The sequence below is a fragment of the Mastomys coucha genome, unplaced genomic scaffold (genome assembly GCF_008632895.1).
Source record: "Mastomys coucha isolate ucsf_1 unplaced genomic scaffold, UCSF_Mcou_1 pScaffold21, whole genome shotgun sequence".
Lineage (NCBI taxonomy): Eukaryota > Metazoa > Chordata > Mammalia > Rodentia > Muridae > Mastomys > Mastomys coucha.
This window is the reverse complement of record NW_022196904.1, coordinates 81,256,714-81,272,252: the sequence shown is the minus strand read 5'-3', so window position 1 is coordinate 81,272,252 and position 15,539 is coordinate 81,256,714. Positions and strand designations below refer to the sequence as shown.

General features: G+C 38.2%; 1 protein-coding gene across 22 annotated transcripts in view; it reads right to left on the bottom strand.

Moving 5' to 3' along the window:
- The window catches only part of Dlg2 (discs large MAGUK scaffold protein 2), a 1,953,494-nt gene that overhangs the window by 31,069 nt on the left and 1,906,886 nt on the right, over window positions 1-15,539 (bottom strand). For 16 of the 22 annotated variants that reach the window (XM_031387347.1, XM_031387348.1, XM_031387351.1 and 13 more), the window contains one exon: window positions 1,569-1,668. In XM_031387347.1, coding sequence (XP_031243207.1) covers window positions 1,569-1,668 — 100 coding nt within the window. Of the gene's footprint in view, window positions 1-749; window positions 796-1,568; window positions 1,669-15,539 lie in introns of all 22 variants that reach the window. The other 6 variants (XM_031387349.1, XM_031387350.1, XM_031387363.1 and 3 more) reach the window with 1 other exon arrangement.

Genomic DNA, 15,539 nt, shown 5'->3' with positions numbered 1-15,539 from the left:
GACATGAATAAGTCGAAAATCTAAAGGTCTAATATAACTTAGTTTTCATGTTGTACTACCAGATGAAGCCCTGACAGCATAATGCAGCTGGGAACTCATTGATAGGGAAAGGCATTACTATTTATCTAAAACTATCATACAAACGGTTCAAGCAGGACCACTGCAAGTCAGAGAAAAAGAAATCAGTCAAGTTAATAACAAAGAATTAAGGCTTGGATAGCTTAACATTTACTTTTTTTTTTGAGAATGCATGTTGCTTTTGACTAAAAAACAGCTCCTTTATTAGTAGCAAAGTATAGCTCAACTATAGAATCTGGCAAGGTCATTACATCTTTCCACTGTTGAAAGGCAGAAGAAAGAACATAAAATATATTTCTACTTTGCCATTCTAGAACACTTAGCTCACCCTTTCTTTGCAACATGGTGTCTTGCTCTGTGAGACATAGTTGGTGGCTGAGCAAGCGATGCCATGATGGGCATCCAGACCATGCCGGCCATTGTCACACGGTCAGAAAGGGGAGGCGCTAAATGCAGCAGGATTAGACTGCCTGACACACTTTGCTTTTAAATGCTGACATGCAGAACAAAATGACCGAAAATTATTTTGTAGGAGCATTCACAGCTAGGTAACAAATGAAACTCGTATCGTGTGCATGCTAGGAAAGAAAGGCCCTCAAGAAAAGGAACAAAAGCCAAACTCAAAAGGAAAGGAAAGGAGAAGTTAACAGTGACCATTCCTGGAAACTTACTCAGAGTCTTTGTTCCATAACCGTCGTCACCTAATCCGGGGATGTCCTGCATGGAAGTCCCCAGAGAGAGCAATGAGAGAGGAAGAAGAGCCACGGAAGAGGAAGGCAGAAGTCAGTGGAATTGAAATGGATACTACCATGACGGACCGTGTTGTCCAAGCAGTCTGGATCCTACCCTCTTACCTTCAGAAATAACGTTCACCCCAAACTCCCTGAGCTGAGAAATAAAAGGAATTTTTTTACTTGTAAGTCAACTCAGAAGGTTGAAGCTAGAGATTGTGGGAAGGGAAATTAAAAAAAACAAAAAACAAAAACAAAAACAAAAAAAAACAGTGAATGGAATTTTTTTCACTGTCAAAGAATGTCCTCATTCCAAATCTGAGAACACATTCTGCATCCAGCAGTACAAGCTCCCATCTCAGCCTGCATGGAATGGCTTCCCAGAGGATAAGAGCATACAAATGCACCAAGCTTGAGCTCAAGACAAAATACATACGTGATGATGTAATCCAATATGTCAAGACAGAAAAGAATTTGTCTCATGCCTTATGGAGTTGCATGTTTCTGGTCACAAAGAAATGCTGGTTGGGATTGAAACCCCAGCTTTGTCAAGGCCTTTTTTTTTTTTGCAAAACACAGCCCTAGGAAGGGAAGGATCCAGACTGCAGTCAAACACTGGTCACAGTAGTAAAACCTGCCTGCCTGCCTGTCATGTTGTTTGCCTAGGTGTGTGGTGTGGGAGAGCCTGTCATGAGTGTTGCCCTGGAAGATTTTTTTTTCTTGTGTTGCATGTGACATTATCTTCGAGAATCTACTTACGTTCAGGATCACTGGTTTCCTGCTCACTCTGCTCCTTGTTCTTGTAGAATGGGAATTTTCGTGAAAAGATGAAGCTCTTTTTACGCTTGTCATTGAATGACTGTGAAGGAGAAAAGGCATGGGGCAAAAACAGGGGACGTCTAATTGTTGTCACACTCATGCTGACAAAACAACTAGTTTGTAAAAGCACAGAGAGCTGTAGTGACGCAAGTGGACACTCCGCAAAGGTGCTGGAGGATGCGAAAGGCAGACTTGCTTTTCAAGGAGTGCCAAATCTCGATAATGACACACGGGGAACATGGTTTTACAGTCACAACGGTCTTTGTGGATGAGTGGTGACAGAAATGTCTAAGGGCGGGAGATCCAGACTCTTTAACCTAGTTTAACAGCCTGACCAGTAACTGAATCTCTCTGAGCTTCTGAATCTTCATCTGCAAGACAACGCCCTTCTAGGGTGTCCAGAGCACACAAGGCAGTATCAAAACAAAATACTATACTATTTTCATTTTCTCACTGTCAGACATAGAATGTCCAGGTGACTTAATAATAAATTTGAATTATTTCAGCTTGGATTTAATTAAAAGAGCAAAAGGAAGCATATAGATTTATGATACATGGTAATTATAATATTTTAATTCAAAAGATAATTGAACCCCACGTTCTTATTACAGACTAGACTGAGAAGCACAGAGAGGTTGAGTCCAATGCTAGTACCAAAGTTTGTTGGTGACAGCCAGCAGGCAATCGATGGGAAGCTGCTAACATGGCATTTACTTGGTAGTCACCCCGAATGGGAGAAATGACAGTCACCCATCTACATTTTGGTAAGGGGGAAAAATAAAGATGAATACTGAATATCTTTAAAGTACAAGCTGTTTATTAGTTCAAAGAGGGCTGGATTAAAAATAAAATATATATACTATATTAAAATTTGTTCACTTAATTGATTAGCACATGCTTTTCAGTAGATTTTTAAAGAAAATTTAATTGATTACATGTTGACTGTTGGTACATAATTGCTTTGTGGGTTTGTTCGTTGTGAAATGTCTTATCAATTTCATATTCTATAATGTTTTAAAAATGTCCCACCAGTCTGATTAACATCCATACTTGTCTGATTTGATTCTTTAAGCTGCTGAAAAACACTAGAAAAAAATCTTCATGGAACAAGTTTTCTTAGTTGCACAGGTTTTAAATAGAATTGCCAACAATAATGTGAAAAAGGATATTTTAACCCAGGGTTAGCATTGGCCACTGGTGGGAAAAAACATAGAGCCAGAGAGGTGACAGCTTGGAGGAAATTGTTTGAGAGATGAGCATTTTGTCCCATTGGTGGGGTGTAGTCATGTGCCCATATAACAGACCAAAAAAAAAAAAAAAAATCCTATGCTCCCCTGATCATGTTCATCCAGAAAACACTCAAGTACTAAAATGTCTTTCACCAAAGTCAGAGGAGCTTATTTTTATGCCAGATCAGGAAAAGGTTTACATTTCATTTTAAAGCACTGCTGTCTTGGAATTTAAGTCTGCAAACAGCACCTGTATTTAATGAAGCTTTCTTATAACTTGTAATTGAGACCTGGCTGCCACAGACAAGGTTGGGAGCTGCCCTGTTTCCTTAAAGGAACATTGCGGATTCTTGCATCACTCCAGTGTCATGCTACTTTTACATTTCAAGCATATTTAAACTCCAGTAACTGAAAGTAAAAGAAAAATATCATGTAAGAATTAATGGCATGTGATATCATGTGTTAGACACTTCTCTTCAACATTACAGAGGACATGCAAAACAATTATGAATTCTCATGCAAGTACAAAACGGTGCCAAGAGGAGAGAAGCCTGGGTGTAAACACACAGACACACACAGATGGAGAATGCAGAGGCTTCTGGGACCCCAAGAGGTGTTGCATGCAAACCACATCATTTTTAAATGGTTTCATGGGTCAAAGGAAAATGAAAAAGGTGTTGCCTTTGATTAATTCTTTCATGTTTTAAAGCAAGGAATATAATGTGTTAACATTTCCCAAGTATGAAAATGTTGTGTATCATGAGTACTCTGATCGGACATAATACTGAACAGCACACTTTTTAAAAGGACAGAAAATACATGATACTCCAGAAGTAAAATTATATAACAGTATTACGAGCAAACACACTTTGATTCCTTCCTGCACAACATAGAAGGTACTGGACCCCTTCATGGTCACACTTCTTACATGTATGGACACAAAATCAAATCACCACCCCAGCTCACACAGATGTCAATGCACTTAAGGGGCTTAAACATTTTGACTTATGACAGATTATATGTCTAGAAAAATAAAGAATAACCTCATAGACTGTATATAAAGTACCAGTGCTTTGTCTCCACTGAAATTATTCCTTTTAGTATAGAAGAGGAATGAATCTGCTCCACGAGTGCTGGGCGAATATAGTAAATGAGCACTTTTGGTTTTTCTATAACATACAGCTCTAAAGCAAAGGCTGACTTCTAGCTCTAATATCAATTGTACTAGATCATTGCTGTCTTGTCCATATTTTGGGATCTTCAATCCCCATGCATTATTTTCAAGGAGAAAACATGATTAGCGATTTTGAAAACACCAATCAAATGAGGCATGGGGTAAGTTGGCATAGGAAGGAATTCTAAGCAAAAATTTGAATCTATTGAGCACTGAATTACCAGGCTTAGTTCTAAGGCATCACATGTGTAGACCTATTGGCTACCTTCATAAAGCCTGCCCCATTGCTATCCCTGTATGTGTCCAGAGTTGCTTGAATAGTGAGCTGTGAAGTTAGAAATTCAATTGGCTGCAAATGTCACTGTTCTATTGAGTATCAATTTCTGTAAGCCTTGCCTTCTTCATGTTTGTATTTAAAATCATAAGCTATTGACTATTGTAGATCATACAGTATACTCTGTTATTCCTGGCAGTATTGCCTGGTGATTGCTTAGGCCACCACATGTTACTAAAGTCAATTATATATCTTTTAGTTATTCTTTTCTTTTCTCCACCCCTTTCTTTTATGTAATTCATGCAGTGGAGGGTTCAAAGCCACTCTCATTATTATGCTATTGTAAAAAAAAAAAGGAATTTCCATGAGACACATTAGACATAGCAATATAAAACAATTTGCTTATAAGTGGCTAGTTAATACAGAAGTAACTAAGTGGCTATTATTGCTTAGGTAATGAGGTATGGAGAGTAGGAAGTGATGGTTGATGGGTATGGATTTACTTTAGGGTAAAGATGAGCTTGTGGTGATGGTTACATAATCCTATGAATCCACTAGGGAACACAAAATTGTGTACTTTAAGGTCATATAACTCGTGTAAATTATATATGAATAAGGTCATTTAAAAAAGGAATCCTACCTCCAACCTGAAAGGAAAGAGTCATAGCAGGTTTCTCCTGATATGTAATGTTTCTCCACTTGATAAATACATATATATATATATATATATACACATATATATACATATATGTATATACACACATATATATATTTCTATTGATCTGATTGTGTCTTGTGTCAGTTAAGTGAATACCTTTCATGTTGTGACAGACATTATAATACTCATGTCAGGAGTCAGCATCTCATTGGTGTCACTCAGAAGTCCCCTGATTGGTAGGTCATTTGGCATGAAATTCCCTGGCTTTACACCACCATAGAATGCTTTCATAAGCTTTGGCATAATATAAAATGTATTATTCATAAGGAAGAAAGCAAACACTCAATCCCTTCTTCTCTCTTTTCTTCACTTAAACCTCATGTTCTTAGAGATGCATGGCATGTGTTCATCCTTTATATCCAGAGAACCTGAGAAAAAGGGACTCATTGCCATTGTTTGCCTCTTTCTGCCAGTTATCCAGCTTCAGTAGCTCCATAAAGTTACCCGTGTGGGTAATGGTGTGTTCTGTTAGATTTTAAACTTGTACAGGGTTTGAATGTGCTTTTTCTGCGGCTTTTCTTAATTATTATAAGTACTTATTCCCTCTTAGTTGTACTTGCCTGGAAAAGCTGTTTAGGCAGCACTCTGTATTCTATAGCTAGCTCATTTTCATGCAGAAAAAAATAAAACAAAATATATTAAAGAATAAATAATAATGCAACCAAGAAGACTTAAATCAAAGACCAAGGTTTAGATCTCAGATCAAGAATTGGGAGCTCAGAAAAGTACCCATTCAGAAGTCTCGTGGCTCTTGATAGAAGAACAAAACATCACTGTAAAGTAGCCTTGGTAAGTTCTACTCAAAACAAACTCCAAATGAACCTGAATATATTCAAACCTATAGGTTCCTTGATCAGTTGGCAGACACAATTTGATTTTTCATGGTTATTTGATTTCTTTTTTTTCTTCATATTTTTATTAGATATTTTCTTTATTTACATGTCATATGATTTCTCCTTTCCCAATTTCCCCTCCCAAAAACAAACAAACAAACAAAAACAATGAGAACAAACCCTTGTTGCCTCCCCCCCAACCCCATGTTTATAAAGATACAATCATTAAAATCCAAAGTTTGGGAAACTCTGAAAGACATCGCCTGGCTACTTCAACATAAATACTGCATAAAGCAACCAAAACAAACAAAACATTTAAAGGGAAATCTGCAAATTAGAAAGACAAGTTATATCAACAAATTATCATATAGACTTCATTTGTGTTCTGGTTCAAATAAATTACAATACAAAACAACAACAACAACAACAACAACAAAACACTATTTGTGGTACAATGTGAATTTAGAAGAAGAGAAGGAGGAAGAGGAGGAAGGAGGAAGGAAGGAGGAGGGACTATGGCTAGGTTGCTCAATGATAAAGGCACTTGTGGTGAGATTATAAAGCCCTGGCAACCTGAGCTTTACCCCCAGAACTCATGTAAAGGTAGAAAGAGAGATTCCACCAAGTTGCCATCCAGTTAATCCAGTGACTATTAATTTTTATATGATCATGCCATATTGAATTAGGGAACAGTTTGAAGCTCTAGATTACCTCACGACATATGAGTGCAACAGACTACTTAGTGTATTCTAAAGGCAGAACTGTAAAAGACATAGCCATTTTCTTGGTAAGCTTATTGTGATATGGATATAACCACAGTAAAACCACTGGGTATTTGCTGTAGGACTGAGCAAATGAATAAATGCAGGCATGCTAGGAACAAAGGTTGTCATCATCAAAGGTAAGATGGTTGAAAGGAAAGGAAGAATCTTTAAAAGTCTCAATTCAAATGGACTGAGGAATTGTCGAAGAGCAGAACAGGAGTGGGATAATGGCTACACTGTAAACAAATATTAAAGGTAAAAAAGTCTTAATTCATTCTCTAAAGAACCCTTGGATGTGAAAGTACCCTTGTAGCCGAAAGTGTAGCTAGTGCCCACCTTCCAAAGTAAGATTAATGCTGTTGGGCAGGAAACAATATTGGAACAAAATCTACATTAATTGTGATATGTGCATAATTGCACTGTGTGCAGAGGATATCAAAGTCAAACCCATATAATATGGACAATGGTCAAAAGGAATTTGAGAGAAAATTTGTGATCCCATGGAGGTTATAAAGAGACTTAATTAAAGGCAGGGAAAATGAAGAGCTTTTCTTTAGACGAGACTCTGCAGAGAATGATTAAGTAGGAATCACTATTCTGAAACTAGCATCATAAGAGAAAATTCATTCAAGAGTCCTATCAGTATTTGCAAGTCTGTGAGAAAAAAGGACATTAATTTCTTCATATATTATTTAATTACAAGAGTAGTAAGAAATAGCTGTATAGTGGAGCAATATCAACTATGGGGCAGACAGGCTGCCATGATGAGTTTCCTGAGGACAAGTACTGAAGAGCACACAAAGCCATGCAGTATTTCTGCCCTAAAGGGGGCAACTCGTACTGCAGATGAAGAAGCAGTCATTTCCTAACTAAGATATGTCCTCTTAAGATATGTCAGTGTCGGGACAACATAAAAGGGGGAGCAATTGTCCTGGAAATGGGACAAGTGAAACAAAATGTGGCCCCGATGATAAAGGAAACAAATGTATACTTTCTATAACAGTCTCTCAGCGTAGTTCAGAGGGTTATAGATGGGTATTCAATTTTTGAGTATAAGGGATTTATAATTCTCTTTTTGATTTTTTAATGTTTGAAAATTTTCATGAGGTAGCTTTAGAAAGATGAATTATAAAGTATTGAATATAGTACAAGTAAAATAGACATTACTAGTTGACTGCAGCGTGGGAGCAATTCTTCTTATAGCTTTTCTTCTCTTTTTTATTTTTTATTTTTGTTAGTCTCAAACGAGTAAGGCAGGAAGTAAAGCAGACAAGGAAAAAGAGGGAGACACGTTCCTTATGGTGCTGGAGGCACCAAACTGACTTCATGATTCATGAAGATGTGGCAGCTGATATTCTGTGACCTGAAAGGACAAAGTTCCTAGCATTCACTGTTTAATAAAGAATAAAAACTCACAAGATCCACAATTCTAAAAATGGCTGTGAAAATGTCATCTTAAATGAGTCCTTTGCTACTTTTCTCTACTTATATTACTTCTGGGTCTGGTTCAGTCATGGTAAGTAGGAACGTGTTGCATAGGGCAATAGTTCAGAGAACAAGCCTAGAATAGTATAGCAAAGGGTTGGCTGAATCCTATACTGGACTTTATAGCTACTCTGGTACACACTAAGTAAAAAGGATGTCTTCATTCCTAGGATCAAGTCATCTAAATCTGGGATTTTACATTTCCCAAAGATACGTAAAATGTAAAATTGTTTCCCATCATCCTATATGTTTATCAAGTTACCTCAACCTTCATAGCAACATTTGATTCCTTTCTTTTGAACACACTCAAATCATGCTTTAAAACCGTATGCTTTGTCCCTATGGTAGATAGAGTGAACTCTATCCTGTGGGCCAATCTGACTCACTTTGTGATTATGTAAATGGAGTGTTTATTGGTGCAGAGTTATGATCACTAACTCTATAGGAGCCAAGATAAATTCTAAGATATGCATACCTGTTTTATTACAAGGAAAAAAAATCAATCTACTGATCTAAACTGCTCTTCATAGAGTCACCAACGATCTCTAGAAGTTCAGTTCAGAACCGTTCTCCGGTCCCATGTTACCCTTTTATTTTTATTTTTTAAATTTAAGTCTACCCATTAGACGAGATTCATCCCATTTCCCTCCCTGAAACACTTGGTTGGTGACTGATGGTACAATTTTCATTACTCACTTCCCAATGAAACCCTTTATCCTTAGTCCTTTCTTCTAGATCTTTCTTACCTTTCAGTCTCTAACATTTGGAAGGGATAAAAGCTCAATTCCTGATCTTTCCCCTCTTTCCTCTCATCCTTCTCATTCCATCTCCACATATGCTCCATAACTGATCTATCATGCCAATGGTTGACTACATCCAAATTGTCCTCCAGCTGCATTTCTTCTGTGAACTCCAGATTCATATACACTTGCCTGTCTATCATCTCTACTGCCTCACTGACAATCTTCAAACCACTTGACTAAATCCTCCCCATCTTCTACAATAAAACTCACTCTCATTTATAATAAAACTCACATTAGTTTTTGTTGGGTGATCTATGGTATATACAAAAGCGTATATGGCTTTGAAATTAAGCTGAGAGAGATAAGATGATGGAACAGACATTCCCAGCACTCACTCCATTCTCAATGAAGTTGAGTAAAAAAACAAAAACAAAAACAAAAACAAAACAAAACTGTTTCCACCAAAAAAACAAGTATGTATGTAACTGCATTTTGAGCTGGGTGGCTGGATTGAAAACTCTAGAAATCAGCAAGAATGAGACTGACTCCTTTGAATAGAAGCAGGACAAAAGCATATACAAAGAAAACAAAACGCCTGCCACTTGGTTCCACAGCAGAGGAGGGATTGAGTGGGTTGGGGGCAAGGATAGCTTCCCTTCACAGACAGAAGGGTGAAGGAGAATTTCAGGGTTGACTCCAGCAGCATCTAGACCAGTGGCTTGCAATCCTCTTAATGTGACCCTTTCCACATAGAGTGATGACCCCAACCATCAAATGATTTTCAGTGTTACTTCATAACTGTAATTTTGCTACTGTTATGAATCATAGTGTAAATATTTTTAGAGACAGACATTTGCAATAGGGTCATGACCCACAGGTTTTGAACTTCTGATCTAAAAGATAATTCTAGCTACCAGGAAGTCCCACAGTCCCCCTGTACTTAGATGAGTACTCTGAACTTTGTTCAGCATTCTTTTGGTATCTCCCAGGTAACACTCTGGGTTCTGTAGGCAGAATCCATTTTAAGAAGCGATCCACTGTCTGAATTTGCACTGTATAGGGGCGAGAAAACTCAGTGTAGTCCCATTTATGAGACTCCAGACATTTCATTTTTCACTGGTTTGGACAAAGCTATCTGGAAAACACAAATTGGCACAGAGGAGTAGCCTAAGCCTGCTTACTGTCCTGCACTGTGGAGAATGGAGGATGCTATACGCATGAAACAGGCAATGGGAACTATAGTGTTCCTTCATCCCCATCAATCAGGGGAACCTGAGTGCCACTCTGGGGTGAGATGTGTTGGAATGCACATGTGCACCTATCTTCAGCTCTGAATTCCTCATTAATCTGTGCATGGCCATAGTGAAACCCATAACTTGTACAATGAATCCATGCTAATTAAATACTTTACTTTCTTAAAACCGAGAAAATGTATAAATTATGTAGCCCACATTGGCCTCAATTTTGTGACCCTCTTTACCATGCTCTACTGGCTTGTGCTTCCACAACCGCCTAAATAATTTCAAAGATTTATTTTTAAAATCTATGTGTTTAGCTGGGCAATTATGGTCCATGATTTTAATCTCAACACTTGGGAGGCAGAGGCAGGTGGATTTCTGTGAGTTTGATGTTAGCCTGGTCTACAGACTAAATTCTGCAATAGTCAGGGCTACCTAAAGAAACCCTGTCTTAAAAAACAAAGTACAGCTTATGTATTTTTGTGTCTTTGTGAGTATATGCTATGTGGGTAGGTGCCCAGAGAGGCCAGAAGAGGGTGCTGTATACTTTGGAGCTGGAGTTACAGGCATTTGAGCTGCTCAACAGAGTTGCTAACAACTGAACTCTGATCCTCTGGAAGAACAAAAAAGGCTCTGAACAACTGAGCCACTTATCCAGCATCACTGATGAAAAAGAGTTAAAAAAGGAATTAAAGCACAATTTAAAAGAAGGAATATAAAAATCTTAATGAGAGCTAAGACTATATATAAGCAATTGAATGGAATTGGAAAGATAATGCAGCATATAAAGGGAAAATTTGACAGACCAATAGAAAGCCTTTTTAAAAAAAATACTAAAAGAACCAAATAGAAATCTTAGAAGTGAAGATTTCAATAAAAGTAAAAATATAGTTGAAAGACTAGATAAAATGGAAAAAAATTACACAAAATTACAGGTCATTAGAAATATTCTAGTTATGCACAAAAGAGAACACATTGAAGACCCCTGGGACCTCATCAAATGAACAAAGACCTCTTGCTTTTGGAATTCTCCAGGAGAAAAAAGTAATTGAAGCTACAGGAAATAAATAATAGGAAGGCTCTCACACTGAGGAGATACAGTCATTCATCTACAGCAGAATTAATATGATCATGACTAGAGATAAACATAGCGGTTCCTTACTATGGAGGTAGTTAAATGGTAGAGGGTTTCCCCGGTGTGCATGTGGCCCTGGATTCTATGTATAGCAATAACACGTATATGTGTGTACATACACATATATAAGGCAAAAGTCTCTGAGTGCCAAGTGAGACGGCTATCCTCGTCAGACTAACAGCAGATTTCCCAACAGAAACTCTCTAGGCCAGGCAGAAATGCACAGGATGAGCATTCTAAGCGATGAAGGCAAGTACTACTGCAGGGAGTGTTGACTCCATGGAGTCATCCTCTGGAAATGATCTGAAAGTAGGTTCCACAACACTTTTATTTCCATATCTTCTAGGTTTAGAACATGATAAACATTCAGTTTTATGGAATGAACACATAAGTTGCAGTGCTGGGGTGGGGTTCCCCTCCAAAGCATGGGAAACGATTTCTGGGGAAGGCAAAACACAACAGCACAGTAGAGACTCGCTAGAAAGAGGCAATAATCGAAAGGTAATACCCTAAGGAGCAATGCATTTCCCTTCAGTGAGTGTCTCCTATTTTTGCTTTTTCCATATATTTTGTCTTGTGATTTTTACACTCAACCATCTGAGTTATTCTTAGATGCTTTTTATTACTGTTAATAAAATGAGGTTAGGTATGTGCTTGTATGAGCTGCATTTTCAGCTCTATCTAGGACTCAATTTTGGAAAAGTTATAAAGATTTTAATAGCATCCATAATGTCAATAAAATGAACCATTTAATTTATCCTTTTAAACTTTCTCCCCCAAGCTTATTGTCTTTGCCAATTAAAAGGACAATTTGCTCAAAAATGCTTTTTGTGCTGGGCTGGCGGGGGATGGGTTGGCCTGTAAAGTATTTGCCTCCAAAGGCTAAGGATCTGGATTCCACATCTCAAGGCTAGATTGGGGAGTTTGGATGGGAAGCTGGATATGGTGGCACATGCTTATAATCCCAGGGTTGAGGAAATGGAAAGAGGTTGGTTCCTGGGCTTACTGCACCCAGCCTAACCTAACTATGAGGTCCAGCGCAGTAAGACACTCAGTCTGAAGAAACAAGGTGGTGGGACCTAAAGGAGGATGGGGACAAGAGAACCTCTGCGTGCACACAGACATGTATCTGTACACACTCGGACAAGTGTGGCATTCCAAAACACCATTTCCTGCCAGAAATTCAAAAGAAAGAATAGACCAAAATATCTGTAATCAGTGAAAAGCAGATCCATTTTTTGATTTAATTATACTGACAATATAATTTAAAATCTTGGTTTAGGGGGCTGGAGAGATGGCTCAGCAGGTAAGAGCACTGGCTGCTCTTCCAAAGGTCCTGCTGAGTTCAAATCCCAGCAACCACATGGTGGCTCGCAACCATCGGTAATGAGATCTGACGTCCTCTTCTGGGGTGTCTGAAGACAGCTACAGTGTACTTACATATAATAAATAAATCTTTTTTTAAAAAAAATCTTGGTTTAATTTACTATTTTTATATGTATGACTCTAGGGATTTTTTTTTTTTTGAGACAAGGTTTCTCTTTGTAGCCTTGGCTGTCCTGGAACTCATACTGTAGACCAGGCTGGCCTCAAACGCAGATCTGTCTGCCTCTGCCTACCAAGAGCTGGGATTAAAGGGATATGTCACCCCACTTGCTGACCCTAGGAGTGTTATTTAGTTTCTGAGCCTCAGCTGTAGATAGTTAAGTGTGACCAAAAGTATATCAAACGTATCAAAAGTATAACATTAAGTAAAACTCCATAGAGCAGAGCCAAGAACAATAATAGGGACAGAGTCTGTTTTCACACCCCTAGAAAGCTTCTGTAAACATCAATTTAAATGAATTAATGGAATGAAATTAGAATTTATAATACAAATATTTGGGAAACTATCAAAGGTATAGTTTGCAAATAAAAATCCTTTAGTCAACAAAAGTTCAAAGAGGAAATCAGCAGAAAGGGGAAAATGCTTCTTAATCAATGAGATGAAGACATAAGGCACCAGACTTTATGACTACAATTGCAGCAAAATACAGAGGTAAACATAGATGGAAACATCGATGAGAAACAGATTTCTAATTAATAATCTAATCTTACTGAAACACTGAAAAAGATGAATCAAACTATTCTAAAAGTGGGGGAGAAAAAAATAAAGATTATATCTGAAATCAATGAAATAGAGAATACAAAAATTGGAGATGAACAAACCCAAAGTTAAGTCTTTGAAATAATTATCAAAATTGACAAAACTTTTACTTGATTTGAGCAAGAACAAGAGAAGAGACCACACACTAGCATCATGAATGAAGGAGGCCAAATTGACGGCTGAACTGCTAAGAGCACTCACTGGATGTTTTTTCCAGAAGACCCAGGTTTGGATTCCCAGAACCAATGTGGTGGCTCACAACCATCCATAATGCCAGTCCCCTGATGATCCAACATGCTTTTCTGGCCTCTAGAGGAACTGCATATATGTGGTGTACAGTCATACATACAAGCAATACCCACAAACAGTAAAAATAATGAAATTGTTTTATAAAAGGATGAGGCTTTGCTTGTATGTAATCCCAGCACTTGAGAGGCTGATCAAAGAGAATTATGAGTTTATTATATAGTAAGACTGTATTTGAAAAAAAAAGGAAAGAATTTTACAGATCCTGCAGAAATTTTAAAAACGTATATCACTTAGATCACATAGACAAACCAGGCAAATTTTTAGGAAGACATGAACGAACAAAACCCAGGGGCTCTAAATACACCAGCAACACATAGGAGGTTGGAAAAGTAATGGTGAAATATGATTCACACCAAATAGCTTTGATGTTTATTCTACTGACTATAATATCTTTAAGAAGAGTATACACTAATGTAAGTTTTCTAAATGTTAGAAGATAAAGCATTTCCAAGTAAACTCGAAGTCTAGTATATCCAAGAGGCCAGAAGTAGATAGGAATATCACAAAGAAAGATGACTACAAGCTAGCGTGCTTCAACATCATGACAATATAATACTTTACCCAGTTAATTTACCAGAGCTAGCTTAAACATTCCTGTCCTCCCAGACACCTGTCTTCCTTTCCATTTCTAAGCCTCCTGTATTGTAATGAAGGTAACATTTATTACACTTTAATTACTTTCTTAGAAGAGATCCCTATAGTTGAATTCTTGAATTAAACATTATGGATAGTTTAAAACAATATGGCCAGATAGTTTTCAAGTGATGACTGACATTCCTCCTGCAACACTTATTCACACTCTTCCTTTGTAACTGGTCCAGTGATGGATCTGTTTTCTTTCCCTTTCAACATCCCCCGTGTGCTCCTAATTACCTTATTATAATGTAAGGTGTTTATGGAAGAGGATTGTGAGTGAAGGGTTTGTGAGTGAAGGGAAAGCTTTACTCAGGCATGTGATGAAAGAGTGCTGGCCCATCTGACAGTGGGAGTGCCAAGCAACTGCATTTCACCATCCAGTTACCTGCTTGGCAGCCAATTATGTCTTAGGAGAGCTGAAACTTCTATTATCTTTCAAATCTTAGAGTAGGGCACAGTGAACTATATTAAAATAACATATTTGCAGTTCAGAGCATCAAATCTTAGACATAGTGAGCCAGCTGATCAAACCATATCTGAGTGTGTGGCAGTACAGCTAATCAACAGACAGCTTTGTTCTGATCACAGCGACAGGTATTCTTGAAATGCCTTAGAAACTCTTCCAAGAAATTTTAAAATAGATTTGTTTTTGTGAGTGGTGTGTGTATGCATGTGTGCATGTGCGCACACGTGTGTGTGTGTGTGTGTGTGTGTGTGTGTGTGTGTGTGTACAGGTTCCTGAGGAGGCTGAAGAGGGTACCAAAGCTCCTGGAGTTGGAACTGTGACCTTCCTGTTCTTGGGGCTGGGAACCCATGTGCTCTTAAAGAGCAGCAAGCGCTCCTCACAGCTTACCTGTCTCCTTACACTTTGCTGCATTTTGTTTGATTTCTCTGTCTCTTTCCCTTCCTTCATCTTTCTCTCTTTTTCTCTCTCTCCTCTTCCTCCTCCTCCTCTCTTCCTCCTCCTCCCTTCCTCCTCTCTTCCTCCTTCTCCTCCTCTCTTCCTCCTCCTCCTCCCTTCCTCCTCTCTTCCTACTCCTCCTCCCTTTCTCCTCCTCCTCCTCTTCCTCCTCCTCCTCCTCCTCTATGTGGAGGTGGGAGAGAGGAAGCTATCATCTTGTGGATAGGCTCACTCTGGCAAGGTCAGCTGAATGTGTGTTTGTTATAATGAAAAGTGGCTGTTACCTCTCCCTTGACTAGTTGAGAAATTGTCGGGGAAGCAAATAC